This window comes from Molossus molossus, unplaced genomic scaffold (assembly GCF_014108415.1).
Source record: "Molossus molossus isolate mMolMol1 unplaced genomic scaffold, mMolMol1.p scaffold_m16_p_2, whole genome shotgun sequence".
Classification (NCBI taxonomy): domain Eukaryota; kingdom Metazoa; phylum Chordata; class Mammalia; order Chiroptera; family Molossidae; genus Molossus; species Molossus molossus.
The window spans coordinates 7,422,246-7,436,444 of NW_023425355.1; the positions used below are offsets into that span (position 1 = coordinate 7,422,246).

The 14,199-nt window shown below is 38.9% G+C and overlaps 1 protein-coding gene across 1 annotated transcript in view; it reads left to right on the forward strand.

The window, feature by feature from the left end:
• The window catches only part of LOC118635912 (vascular endothelial growth factor receptor kdr-like), a 143,440-nt gene that overhangs the window by 78,261 nt on the left and 50,980 nt on the right, over nucleotides 1–14,199 (forward strand). Inside the window, exons 15-22 of the mRNA XM_036270957.1 lie at nucleotides 894–998; nucleotides 2,109–2,222; nucleotides 3,458–3,546; nucleotides 4,706–4,913; nucleotides 6,597–6,694; nucleotides 8,136–8,258; nucleotides 8,364–8,475; nucleotides 9,933–10,032. Of these exons, the coding sequence (XP_036126850.1) occupies nucleotides 894–998; nucleotides 2,109–2,222; nucleotides 3,458–3,546; nucleotides 4,706–4,913; nucleotides 6,597–6,694; nucleotides 8,136–8,258; nucleotides 8,364–8,475; nucleotides 9,933–10,032 (949 nt within the window). The remainder of the gene's footprint in view (nucleotides 1–893; nucleotides 999–2,108; nucleotides 2,223–3,457; nucleotides 3,547–4,705; nucleotides 4,914–6,596; nucleotides 6,695–8,135; nucleotides 8,259–8,363; nucleotides 8,476–9,932; nucleotides 10,033–14,199) is intronic.

Sequence of the window (14,199 nt, forward strand, 5' to 3'; positions counted from 1 at the left end):
CTGGATCTATTTTGTCATCAGTTTATTTTATTCATTATATTCCACAAATAAGTGAGATCATGTGATATTTGTCTTTCTCTGACTGACTTATTTCACTTAGCATAATATTCTCCAGGTCCCTCCATGTTGGAGACAGGGAGATTTTAGATGTCCAAACTGGGTGACCTTAGGCTTTTTCTTCCATTATAAAAGGAATATAATAATTGTAGGTGTCCAATTTACATTCTATTGCTACTGTGAGGGTGTAGTGAGGTGACATTTGAGAATGTGTTTTACAAATTTTGAATACCTCAAAAAATAGAAAGTATTGGTTTACAATGGATTCTCTTTTAAATAAATTGACTTTGGACTTAGGAGCCAGAGTCCTTTCAATAAAGAAAATATAATGAATACACACAGAAGGGTATCTAGTATTCCAGTAACTAATGTGTTTTCCAGTGAGATAGATGACCAGAGCTCTTGACCAACACCTTATTAACAGGTGTGTGTTAACAACCTCACCTGAAAAACTGGTTTGTGTCTATAGACCACCATAAATCTGCTCCAACCCACATGGTTCTTTCTGTCATTGTCTGGCATGGGATAGCCCTTTATTCATTTATTACATACATATTTATTGGTCACCCATTATGTATTAAAAATCTTTCCAGGTGATATGGAGATAACAATGAACAAGACAGACTTCACAGTGTTCATGTTCTATTGGGAAAGTTGATAATAAATATTCCAGCATAATGTTATTCAGTCATAATGTTACAGAGAATAATAATAGGGCACATTGAAAAAGAGAATGCTGACTCAGCAGTTATGGTGCTCGTTACAAGCAGCCAACTTTTTATTTTTCCTTGGGTCTTTCAGTGGCTATTGCTCATTTCCACTTCTTGCTTCCTCAGGCAAAATTCTTGGTCATGGTGCCTATGGTAAAGTGGTAGAGGCTTGTGCCTTTGGCATCGACAGAGCTTCAACTTGCAAAACAGTAGCAGTGAAAATGCTGAAAGGTAATGTTATATTCCTTTGGATGCTATTGGAAAACATCTTAAAAAATGCTTGGGGTCAGATGGAAAACTGGACTGTAAAAGATATAAAGTTAAAGTAGTGGAGGGAGGTAACCACAACTATCTTCTTCCTACATTTGACCAATGTTTGCCATGAAAAACTCAACCATGGCCCTGGCCAGTTTGGCTCAGCAGTTAGAGCATCGGCCAACAGACCAAAGAGTTTTGGGTTCAATTCCAGTCAAGGGCATGTACCTCGGTCGCAGTTCATCCCTGCCCCGGTCGGGGTCGTGCAGGAGCCAACCAATCGATGTGTCTCTCTCATGTCGATATTTCTCTCTCTCTCTTTCTCTCTCTCTCTCTCTCTCTCTCTCTCTCTCTCTCTCTCTCTCTCTCCCCCTCCTGCTCTATCTGAATAAAAAATGAAAAAATGTCCTTGGGTGAGGATAAAAAAAACAAAAACAGATAAACTTGTGTGTGTTTTTTAAAATATGTTTTTATTCATTTTTAGAGAGAGAGGAACGGAGAGGGAGAGATAGAAACATTGATGGTGAGAGAGAAACATTGAGCACCTGCCTCCTGTACACCCCCTACTGGGGATCAGCCTCACAATCTGGGTATGTGCCCTGACCAGGAATCGAAGTGATGACCTCTTGGTGCATCAGTCGATGCCCAACCATTGAGCCACACTGGCCAAGCAGGAACTTGTGTATGTTTAAACATCTCAGTATCATCCAGTCCATGCCCTTGACTCCACACAGAAAAATATTTAAATCAAACTTGGTCAATTTATCAATTACCTCTTCCAGGATAATAATGCAGAAATAGTTTATCACAAACAAAGTAGCTATTGAAGAATGTCCTTTTCAAAATTATAAAGTAGAAAAGTAGTTAAGGCTATTAGTACATAAATCTCAGCATCCAGGCAGACTAGTGTATGTGAAGATATTATTCTTCCATTTACAATATTGCTTGGAAAGCACAAAAACTAATCATTGCGTTATGGACATATCTGCCAGAATTCTTTAGCATTAAACAGGATCTCCTATGCTCCTGCAGCCTCTCTCAGGAGAAACATTTCTTTTGTGCATTGCTGTGTTTTATTTCAAGCAGATTGTGCAACTTCCAGTGAGTTTAAGGCTTTGATGTCAGAATTGAAGATCCTTATTCACATCGGTCATCACCTCAATGTGGTTAACTTGCTGGGCGCCTGCACCAAACCTGGAGGTAAGGAGTCTTCCATACCTGGCCATAACTTCCCTCTAGGGGTCAAAGCACTCAGAGGCAAGCTGTGCCCTGATTTAGACAGGCCTTAATGTACTGCATGACAGATTGTTCTAACTCAGAGACTCCTTGCAATGCATAGAACCTCCAGAACCCATGTTTATTGACCCCTGTTCCTGGAAATACTGTACAATATTATGAAGGGATCAGAGGTATCTCTAAAATTCTTGCCAGCTTTGACATCATAAGGAATCTTGGACACATTAGTTGAAGAGAAAATATTTAGGCCTTAAGGAGGTATGCCAACATATTCCAGGGAAGGGATCTCCATAGACCACTTCTACTATCCATCTTAGCTTTCACTTTCTTAGGTTAGCACCATAGTCTGAGGGGGGGGGGAGTGTTCTCCCACTTAGTCAATAAGCAATTCTACAGCCACTGTCTATTTATATAGTTGAAGTCATTTTCTCAACTATACCAAAATCCCTTTAGTTTTTCCTCTATTACTGTGCTACTGAAAGGTTGTCCCTTTCACTTAACTTTATTTTAAACATTATCTGAGCCCCTTTCAATTTTAGGTAAGGCACTAAGCAAGGGGCTTGGAGGGCATAGTGGAAGCATGGTGCTGCAAAACTATACAAATAAATCAAAGAAGCCTTCAGACCACATGTAATCTGTGGTGCGGGCAAGCTCAGGGGGAATGTAGGCCATGGGAAACCTGCAGATAGTCTTGAATCATGGAGTAACATGATGACAGTTCAGATATAAACTTTAGCAAGATATTGGTGGTGTGGCTGGGATAAGAGTGTAAAGGGTGGAAACAGGAGCCCCAGTTAGTAAATGGATGACATATCTAGCTAGTTGGGTATTACTTTGCCTTCATTGTTGGACTGTTAGCTGCATGTGGTCAGGTGTTCTCTCCTACTTATTTCTATATCCTTCATGTTAACCAGCCCAGGGAACACCACAGTAAAGGTCCATTGTGGTTTATTGGCTTTACTTTCCCCCTTCTGCTAAATCTTCCCTCATACAACTCTAAACCAGCCAGGTATTTCTGGGCTAAATCACCATTGTATTTAGCACAGGTAGTAAGTCAACTGGTTCATAGCTAGAGAAATTCTGTGTGAGGTTTTTAGGAGATCCCTGGTCAACAGGTTACCAGGACAGGACGAGCCCAAGAATCAGCTACCGTTCATCATCATTTCTGGAAAGATGACTGTGGGCATTACTTTTGGCAGGTCCTTTGATGGTTATTGTAGAATTCTGCAAATATGGAAATCTAGCCAACTTTCTGAGAGGGAAGAGAGGAGATTTTATTGCTTCCAAGGTAGGTTTCCCCAACTGAACCCCACACTCCATCTTTATTTTTTAATACTATCAGAAGGTTTTTCTAATGATAAAAAGAGAGAGAAGAGTGGAAAAGCAGAGGCCAAAATACTACTAATCAGGGGAGGTAAGGTATGCATTTACACATCCAATACAGCCTTAAACTCAATGACCTCTAAAGTTTCTCTTAAACAGAAAACTCAGCATTCTCTTGGCATTGGCTGAAATTATGTCATTGGTTAGTGTCACCCTCAGTTTACAGTATGAGCTCCAGAGTAGTTAGCCCAATTCCCATCATGCCTTGATTCTTCTGTAGCCATCAACTTGAGCTCTCTGATATCACCTGAAGCTCTGGAAAAACGGATTTTTAAAAATTAAACATTGAGATGACATTGGTTATTAAGATTATATAGGTTTCAAGTGTACAATTCTAAGGCCATTTTATTTGGATAATTTCCAACCCTGAAGAAATGGCCAGGGGCATGTGTCACCAAAGTCTCAATATTCCCCTCTTCTCACTTTGCTACTCTCTGTAGATTAACATGCTGCCACTGTCCTTATCTCTCTGGGGAAAGGTCAGCTGTCTCAAAGTACTGCAAAGCACTGTGTCAGTCACTGCTTTATTTAGAAAATACTTGATTTTGTTTTGTTTTGTTTTTTAATGAATTCAGAAATGATCTCCCAGAACCTAAAGTGTCATCTGACTTGGTATTCTGAACCCTAGTAATTTGTTAATTCAAACCCCAAGTTCTTTCTCTACTGTATGTTTAACAAAGGTGCAGGGAGTAATGCTAATAAAAAAGAGAGGCTGTCTTCTTTTTCTGTGACATATGCTCAATCTTAAGCACAGAGCTCAGACACCCTTTGGGGTACCATATGCCACCAAAAATACTGGCCCTGTGAAGGCCTGCTGACTTGTGGGGCAAGAAAACCCCTTCAACAGCCAGATCTGAGATGTTTCCTCTCATCAGGGATGAGTCAACTGACATCATAGCATAAGGAACAGAGACCTAGACTAGTAAACACTAGCAGCTTCCTCCCATTTTGTCTGTTTGAGCATTTCCTTATACCTCTCTAGGCCTCAGTTTCCCCAATGGGGTAGGATGGAATTGATCATTTTTAAGTCTCTTCCAGCTCTGAAGATCTATTTAAACTCCCAGGTCCTGCTTAATCTGGATAAAAAGGTGAAGACCTTTCACGATTCTGACTGCAAGCCCACCCAGCTGATTAAGCACCGTCTGGAAAGTGTGACTAGCACAGGAAGTTCCACCAGCTCTGGTTTCATTGAGGACAAGAGCTATAGTGAATCTGATGAGGAGGAAGAAAGTTACCGCCACCTTCTGGGGGCCACAATAACCCACCGAGTAGGTATGTGGGGTCATTTTCTGATCAACACTCAAGGCTGTTAGAGGTTTGATGATAGGGTTGGGTTGGGAGAGTGAAGCTACTGCCAAGCATGGTTAGACCATGGTTGAGGGAGGTGATCCAGGAAACCTTCCTCTGTAACTTGATATGCAGCTTGGAGGACATTTGATTCTGAGCTCAACTTGCCCTCCCGTTAGCAAACAGAGAAGTAGTTGACAATGACAGTCTCCAACATTGGTCTATACCTTTATAGTTTACAAAGTACTTTGCAATACAGTCTTTCCTTGAGCTTTATAACTTTCCTGTGAGATGAATAGGGATGCTTATGTCCATTTGACAGAAGAGAAAACTGACACTCAGCATAGGGATAATATAAATTACACTTTAAAAATACTGCCTGATAGTTAAAATATTTAAGATATGTGAAGTATTGACAAATGGATATTAATATATAAATATTTATACATATTAAAATATTTAACAAATACCAGCACAGTTGGTGACCAATCAGAATAGATGCCTGATATAGCCCTAGAGCTGGGTCTTGGGGTTTCTGGACCATGGTAATGCCTGGGCAGGGATGGGGTAACTGTAGTGGAAAGGGCACTTGGAGAGCCTGTAAGAGTAACTATTTCCTGCGGAGCATGGAAATATTTTAAAGATAAGCAACTATTATAGGTGTACCTGTGTGTACCACCTCAATATTGATCTGACTCAGCTAATTAAGAGAAGTAGAAGTTGAACTCAGGTAGCCCACTTCTTTCCATGTTACCTTCCACATCTGGTTTGTACTGATAGGTTCAAGCATTGACTTTGAGTTACACTTGCTTGTGCTTTCTGCCTCACACTGACATCTATTGGTGCCCCTGATATTTCTGGTTCTGTTCCTCTTATTGTCTTTTGGTCACAAATAAACTGTGTAAAATATCTGTCTGGCTTTAATACATGATGGGACATCTACTAGCCTGAGAGTGAGAAGATTGAAGTTTTATTACTGGTTCTACCGCTGATATACTTTGTGACCATAGATAAGCTACATCTCCTCTCTGTGCTTCCTTTTCTCTACTTGTAAAATGACAGTAGAGACTTGAACTAGAATCTTTTTAAAGGCCATTATATTCTTAATATGTTGCCAGTAGAACATCAGGAAGGGCAGACGGACTTTCTGAACTTTGCATCTACTGACTGAAACTGGGGGAAAGTGATCTAGCAAGGAGTATGGTATCTAGTGATCACACATTTTGATTACAAAAATTTAGACCCGTTGTCACCATAAATCATATGAATTTTCTGAAAATTTCCAAACTTCAGCATCCCATAGACATCTTCCTGATTATCTCTTGCATCCAGAATTGGCAAGGAAATCTAGAAAAACCATGTATTAAATTTCTGGGGGGCAAGAAGGGGAGAATAGTCAAGGTATGAGCTGTTGAATCCCTGAAGAAATCCTTGTAGATTATTTTGATTCAGAAGAGTATATGCCTGTCATTTAGAAATACACAGAAGACTATAGTAGAGTAAGGCTGGTCAAGATTTTATTGTCAAAAACCTTTGCCTTCATTTTGCAAGCTTTTGTGGAAGGCAGGTCTTTCTACCTCCTTAGCTCTTCCCTACTGCTATCTCTACAGACTTAGGGGGATGTTTTCAACTCCAGAATTTCTCTCCAACTCTCTTTCATTTCTTTAGATTCAAATAATCTCTACAAGCATCCCCTGACCTTGGAGGACCTGATCTGCTATAGCTTCCAAGTGGCCAAGGGCATGGAGTTCCTCGCTTCCAGAAAAGTGAGTATTCATTCTAACTTTCCTTTCATTTCTACTGTTTGGGGAGATAGGGGAGGTGGATTTCCATGATACCAGTATCCATGGTAGCATTTAAAAAATTTTTTTTCCTTTATTGATTTTTAAAGAGAGAGGAAGGGAGAGAGAGATAGTAACATCAATGAGAGAGAACATCGACTGGCCGCCTCCTGCCTGCCTCCCCCCACTGAGGATCAAGCCAACAACCTGGGCCTGTGCCCTGACTGGGAATTGAACCAGTGACCTCTTGGTGCATGGATTGACACTCAACCACAGCCATACCAGCTGGGCCATGGTACCTTTTAAAAACATAGTCTACTATTATTTTTGTCTGTCTTCCATTTTTGAATTGTTCTTTGAGAAATTCACATACATTCACCCTGCAGACAAGCTACCCATGTGCCTACCTGCAGTTGTTAGGGACTTATCTATCAAACTCTAATCTAAGAGATGGCTGCAATATTTCATTCCAGTAGTGCAGGTTATTATATGTTGAAATAAAAATTTTAAGCAAATATTTTTTTATTGCGTATTACATTCTCTGTGCTAACTGCTGTAGATACAGACATGAAAGATACCAATTCTTTTTCCTAAAAATACACTGATGTAGAAAGATGCTACATATAACAAAATAAGTTAGATCCTATGAGTGAAGTATCAAATAAGTGTTTTGTGACCATATGGAAGGAAGTCTAGAGAATCTGTGGTCTTCTCAAAGGAATTTGTATTTAAGAAATATGAAGACTTGAAAACAAGGAAATTTTCCATAGTTCTAAATACTAGAACATAGGATGCATGGAGGTGTGGGGATGAGGACTGTAGATGAACAGTGAGGTTGGCATTGATTATGAAAGGCTTTGAACATCATACAAAGAAATTTGAACTTTGGTGGTTTCCAGTTGTCATAAAATAAAAGTTTTTAAGTACTCAGGTTTGTGTTTAAGGAATTGGACATTGGGGACTAGAGTGGACCATTGTGTAGTTTATGGGGCTAGACTGGAGAAACAGACAACAATTAGGACACTATTGCAATGGTCCAAATGAGGGAAAGGAAGGATCTCTGTGACCCAGGATACTTAACACTGGAACACAGTGGAGAGAATAGATTTATGTTCTAATATAGTATCTCAGTATTTGAAAGACAAAGCATATTAGTGGTAGCCAAATAGAAGGAACTATTCCACTGTAATGGAGATTCTTCCCACCCAACCAAATTTCAGAACAGACCAACTCATCAGTGTCTCAGTAAATTTTAGCTTAATCACATTTTTTTCAGGCTGAGCACTTCTAAGACACTTTCCTGTTCTGCATTTTCATTCCTTTTCCTTCCACACTCAGTGCCCAGCATTTTTCCTGGCTTAGAATCTGTAAACCAACATCCTAGGGCCTAGCAGCCCTCTGAGCCACCTTTGTCCCTTTTCTTTAGTGCATTCATCGGGACTTGGCTGCTCGGAACATCCTTCTAGCTGATAATAACATTGTGAAGATCTGTGACTTTGGTTTGGCCAGAGACATCTACAAAGACCCTGACTATGTCTGGAAGGGAGACGTAAGTGCAAGGTTCACTGGCATAATGCCCCAAGCTCAGACTCTTGGGCTCTACTTATGTTATAGATGTCATTTTCATTTTGCCCTCTCCCATCTTGTTTTCTAGGCAAGACTACCACTTAAGTGGATGGCACCTGAAGCAATTTTTGACAAGGTTTATACTACCCAGAGTGATGTGTGGTCATTTGGTGTCTTGCTGTGGGAAATATTCTCTCTGGGTAAGTGTTTCTCTTTATGGCCACCCCTTCACCATTCACAGTCAATACTGGCTACAATCTCAAAATTAAAAAACAAAACAAAAAAAAAACTCAGTCTGTGGATACAGTGGAATCAGGCAGAAAACCCCTGTGAGAAAGAACCAACAATAAGTGTCTCATTCTTTTACCGATTAATCAAATTCATTGAACAAATATTTATTGAGAACCTATTTTGTGACAGGCATTCTAAGTGCTAGGGATTCAGTGGTAAACAAAGCAGGTGGTAATCCCTGCCACCATGGAGCTTGCATTCTAGTTATAATATACTGATCATAAACAATTAATAGGTAAAATATTGAAAATTTTCAATGATGTTAGGTAAGGTAGTATGGAGAAAAACTTTAGAAGAGTGTTAGGGAGTACTGGGATGGAGCAGAATGTAGGTTAGATTTTAAACTTGGTAGTTAAGGAGGGCCTCACAGAAAATAAAATGCTTAATTAAAGACCCAAAAAGTAAAGAAACGAACCCCACAATGATCTGGGAGAAGAGAATTCTAGGCGGAAAATAGCAAATGGAATGTTCCCATTGAGTTTGAGGATCAGGCAGGAGACCACTGTGGCTGGAGTGGAGGAGTGAAGTTAAGAGTGGTTGGAGGAGAGGTTAGAGAGGGAAAGAGGTATACACATCAGACAGGGCTTTGTTGGCACAGAAAGATTAAGTGATTTCTTTTTTGCATTCATTTTTAAAATTTTTACCATTGACACTATTGCAGATGTCCCGCATCCCTCCCTGCTTTTCCCACTTTTAAAAAAAGATTTTTCAAAGAGCCAGAATTTGAACTCAGTCTGTCTGACTCCCAAGCCCCACTTTTAACCATCATGCATACTGCCAAGCTTAACCAATCCGTAGTGTGGTGTCAGTGTTTCTAAATCCTGTGGAGCCCTGAAGAAAGTGGCACAGTAAAACTTGAAACCAGTACCACATTCCTCATACCTGGAAGAAAATCTTCAAACATACCAGAAAGTCTAGAAATTATGTGATACAAGGCTTTTTAAAGAGAAAACAATGCTCTGACATGTATTACTCTGTATCTCACATCATGACTCTGTCAAAGGCCTGTCTGTTGTGCCAAGGGATTTTTATTAAAATCATCTAGGCAAGCCTGTTTGGGAGCCAGCTGCACCTAATTCTGATGATAAATTATTTATTAAGTGATTCTGTCACTGAATATAGAGGAGGATTTAACGGTCTATAGATCACTGAGATATAAAGTGATTGGAAGATGTTTGCCTTGTCTACAAAGACTGCTTGGCCCTCATGGAGAATGTTTACTCTCTGTCTCATCTTTGAGATGAAAAGTATTTAGGAATTGTGGGAAAAAAGATGTTTGAGAAAACTATAAGACAATGAAGAGGACACAGATAAATGAAAGGATATACTGGCTCATGGAGGATTAATGTTTTTTCTTATGTCCCAGGTGCCTCACCATACCCAGGAGTGCAAATAGATGAAGAATTCTGCCGTCAGCTTAAGGAGGGAACACGAATGAAATCTCCTGAATATTCCACTCCTGAAATGTAAGTTTTTCTTCAGGCTAATGGTCATCAGACCCAGAACCAACATGCCCTGTAGACAACTTCAAATCAGAGCAGGATCCAAATAACTTCACAATGGGCATATCCAAAGTGAGATCTCAGCAGGTCCCTGAGCTGCTCATATACTGTGGTTGGGGCTGATCCTAACAGTCAGCCAGCCTGAGGATCTACCTCATAAACAAATGAGCTAATAGCAATCAATATTTGATTACAACAGGAGGGCACACATAACCCACACATGGGACATTATTGCAGTGCCCAGAGCAGGTCATCTATGAGGCTGTGACACTAGGTCTCACAGGACATCTACTATATAAGGCCACCCCACAAAAACTGAGAATCATAACATATCAATCTAATACATAGAAATAAACACAAAGAGGCAGCCAAAACGGGAAGAGAAAAACATGCTTCAAATGAAAGAACAGAAAACTTTTTCAGAGATAGAGATAAATGGAATGTACATAAGCAATTTTCCAGATATAAAGGTCAAAATAATTATTATAAGGATGCTCAAGGAACTTGAGAACTACAGCAGCATGAAAAATGACATAGAAACCATTAAAAATAACCAGTCAGAAATGACAAAAATATAATATCTGAAATGAAGAACACACTAGAGAGAACAAATAGTAGGTCAGATGAAGCAGAGGATTGAATTAGTAATTTGTAAAACAAGGTAGATAAATATATTCAATCAAAGAAGCAAAAAGAAAATTTTAAATGAGGATAGTTGAAGGGGCTTTTGGAAAAACATGAAGCATAACAAAATCCCAATCATAAGGATACCAGAAGGAGAAAAGAGTGAGCAAGAAATCAGTAACCGATCTGAAGAAATAATTATCAAAAACTTCCCTAACTGGTGAAGGAAATGACACACTAGTCCAGGAAGTGCACAGAGTCCCAAAAAACATGAACCACAAAAGGCAAACACCAAGAGACATCATAATTAAAATGGCAAAGGATAAAAAACAACAAGAGAGAATCATAAAAGCACCAAGAGAAAAACAGTTAGTTACCTACAAGGAAGTTCCCATAAGACTTTCAGCTGATTTCTCAACAGAAACATTTCAGGCCAGAAAAGATGGGAAAGAAATATTCTAAGTGATAAAGAGCAACCATGATTACTCTACCCAGCAAAGCTATCATTTAGAATTGAAGGACAGATAAAGAACTTCCAGAGAAGAGAAAGCTAAAGAAGTTTATCACCACCATGCCAGTATTACAAGAAATGTAAAAGGATCTTCTTTAAAAAGAAGAATAAAAAAGATTTGGGTCTTTTGTGTTTTATATAAATGGATGCAAGAAAAGCATTTGACAAAATCCAGCTATAAAAAAATACAAAATAATGTCGTTCACTACATGGATGGACCTTGAGAATATTATCCTAAGAGAATTAGGTCAGGCAGAAAAGCTAAGAACAATATGATTTCACTAATATGTGGATATAAAACTAAAACTCATGGACACAAATAACAGTGTGGTGTTTGCCAGAGGGAAGGGGTGTGAGATGATGGTGTAGGGGGCCTAATATATGATAATGGAAGATGATTTGACTTTGGTTGGTGGGCACACAGTAAAATATACAGATCTTGTAACATAAAAATCTATACATGAAACCTATATGATCCTATTACCCAAGGTCACCCCCAATAAATTTAATTAAAAAAAATAAGGTGGCCTTGGCCAGTTTGGCTCAGCGGTTAGAGCGTCGGCCTGCGGTCCTGAGAGACTCGGGTTCGGTTCCCGCTAAGGGCGCGTACCTCGGTTGCAGTTTGTCCCCGGCCCTGGTCGGTTGTGCAGGTGGCAGCCACTCGATGTGTTCCTTTCACATCGATGTTTCTCTCTCTCTCTCTGTTCGTCTCTCTCCCTCCCACTCTACCTGAACAAAAAATGGAAAAATGTCCTCGGATGAGGATTAAAAAATAAATAAATAAATAAGGTGAATAAAAATTAACCATAAAAGTAAAATAAAATAAAAATAAGTGGAAGCATATACCAAGTTCATAGATGGAAAAATTTGATATAATTAAAATGTCCATACTACCAAAGAAATCTATAGATTCAACACAAATCCTATCAAGATACCAATGGTGGATTTACAAAACTAGAAGAAATATTCCAAAAATTTATATGAAACCACAAATAGCCATGTATAGCAACAGCAATCTTGAGAAAGAAGAACAAAGTTGGAGAAATCACACTACCTGATATCAAACTATACCACAAAGCCAGAGTAATCAAAACTACCTACAAACTATAAAGACAACTCACTGAAAAGAACTATTCACCAATGATACACCTGATATGGGGTTAATATCCAAAATTTATTTAAAAACTGAACACCAAAAAATAAACAATCCAATTTAAAAAATGGGGAAAGCCCTATCTGATTTAGCTTAGCAGTTAGAATGTAAACTCAAGGACCAAAATGTCTTGGATTTGACTCCCAGTCAAGAGCAAGTAACTGGATAGCAGGTTTGATTCTCAGCCTTGTTGGGGTCATGCAGGAGGCAACTGATTGATATTTCTCTCACATCAATGTCTCTCTCTTTTACGTGCGCTCTCTCTCTCTCTCTCTCTCTCTCTTTCTCCCTCCCTCTCTCTCTCTCCCTCCCTCCCTCCTTCTCACTCTCTCTTTCTCTCCCTCCTTCCCTCCATTCTACTCTACCTAAAAATCAATAGAAAAATATTCTTGGGTGAGGATTGATGAAAAATAAAATAAGTAAAAATACTAAAATTAAAAAATAAATGGGCAAAAGACACTTCTCCAAAGAGGACGTACAGCTGGCAAATAAACATATAAAAAGATGCTCAACATCACTAATCATCAGAGAAATGCAAATTAAAATCACAATGAGTTATTACCTCATACCTGTCAGAATGTCTATTGATAAACAACAAGTGTTGGTGAGGATGTGGAGAAAAGGGAACCCTTGTGCACAGTTGCTGAGAATGCAGATTGGTGCAGCCACTGTGGAAAACAGTATGGAATTTCCTCAAAAAATGTAAAAATGGAACTGCCTTATGACTCAGTGGTTGCATTCCTGGAAATACATTCAAAGAAAGAAAGAAACAAACAAAAAAACTAATTCCAAAGAATATATGCACCACTATGTTCATTGGAGCAATATTCACAATAGCCAAAATTTGGAAGCAGCCCAAGTGGTCATCAGAACATGAGTGGATAAAGAAGTTGTGGTACATTTACACAATGGAATACCACTTGGTCATAAAACAGAAGGACATCTTACCTTTTGCAACAGCATAGGTGGACCTGAAGGGTATTATACTAAGTGAAATAAGCCAGTCAGAGAAAGACAAATACCATACTATTTATTCTAATGAACAAAATAAAGTAACAAACAAAATAGAAACAGAATGATAAATACAGAGAACAGACTGACAACTGTCAGAGGGAAGGAGTTGTGGGACCAGGTGAAAAAGGTGAAGGGATTAAACAAACACGAACCAACTCTTAGACAATAATATGGTAATTGCCAGAGGGAAGAGGGGTTGGGGGAAGTAGAAGGGGGTAAAGGGGGGATAAATGGTGATGGAAGGAGACTTGACTTGGGGTGGTGAACACATAATGCAGTGTACAGATTCTGTATGATAGAACTGTACAACTGAAACCTGTAATTTTATCAACTAGTGTCACTCCAATAAATTAAATAAATGAATAAATAAATAGATTTTTTAAAGATACATAAATAAAAATGAGAATGATTATATGATATGTTAAAACTTTTGTACAATGGAATACTATGCAGCTGTAAGAAAGAAAGATCTCTTATCCTTTGAAATGACATGGAAGGACCTGGAGAGCATTATGCTAAGTGAAATAAGCCAAGCAGAGAAAGACAAATACCACGTGATCTCACTTATTTGTTTAATATAATGAACAAAAAAAACTGATGAACAAAATAGACCCAGAGACATAGAAAGGCGTACAGTTCAGACTGACAGACTTCAGAGGAAGGAGCAAAGGGGAAGGATGCATAACCAATGGACATAGACAACAATGCTGGGGGGGATGGGGAGAGATAGGGAGGAGGGTGTCTGGGAGAAAAAAAAGAGAAACATCTGTAACAAAATTTAATTAATTAATTAAAAAATTGCATATAGTGCCCTGGCTGGTTTGGCTCA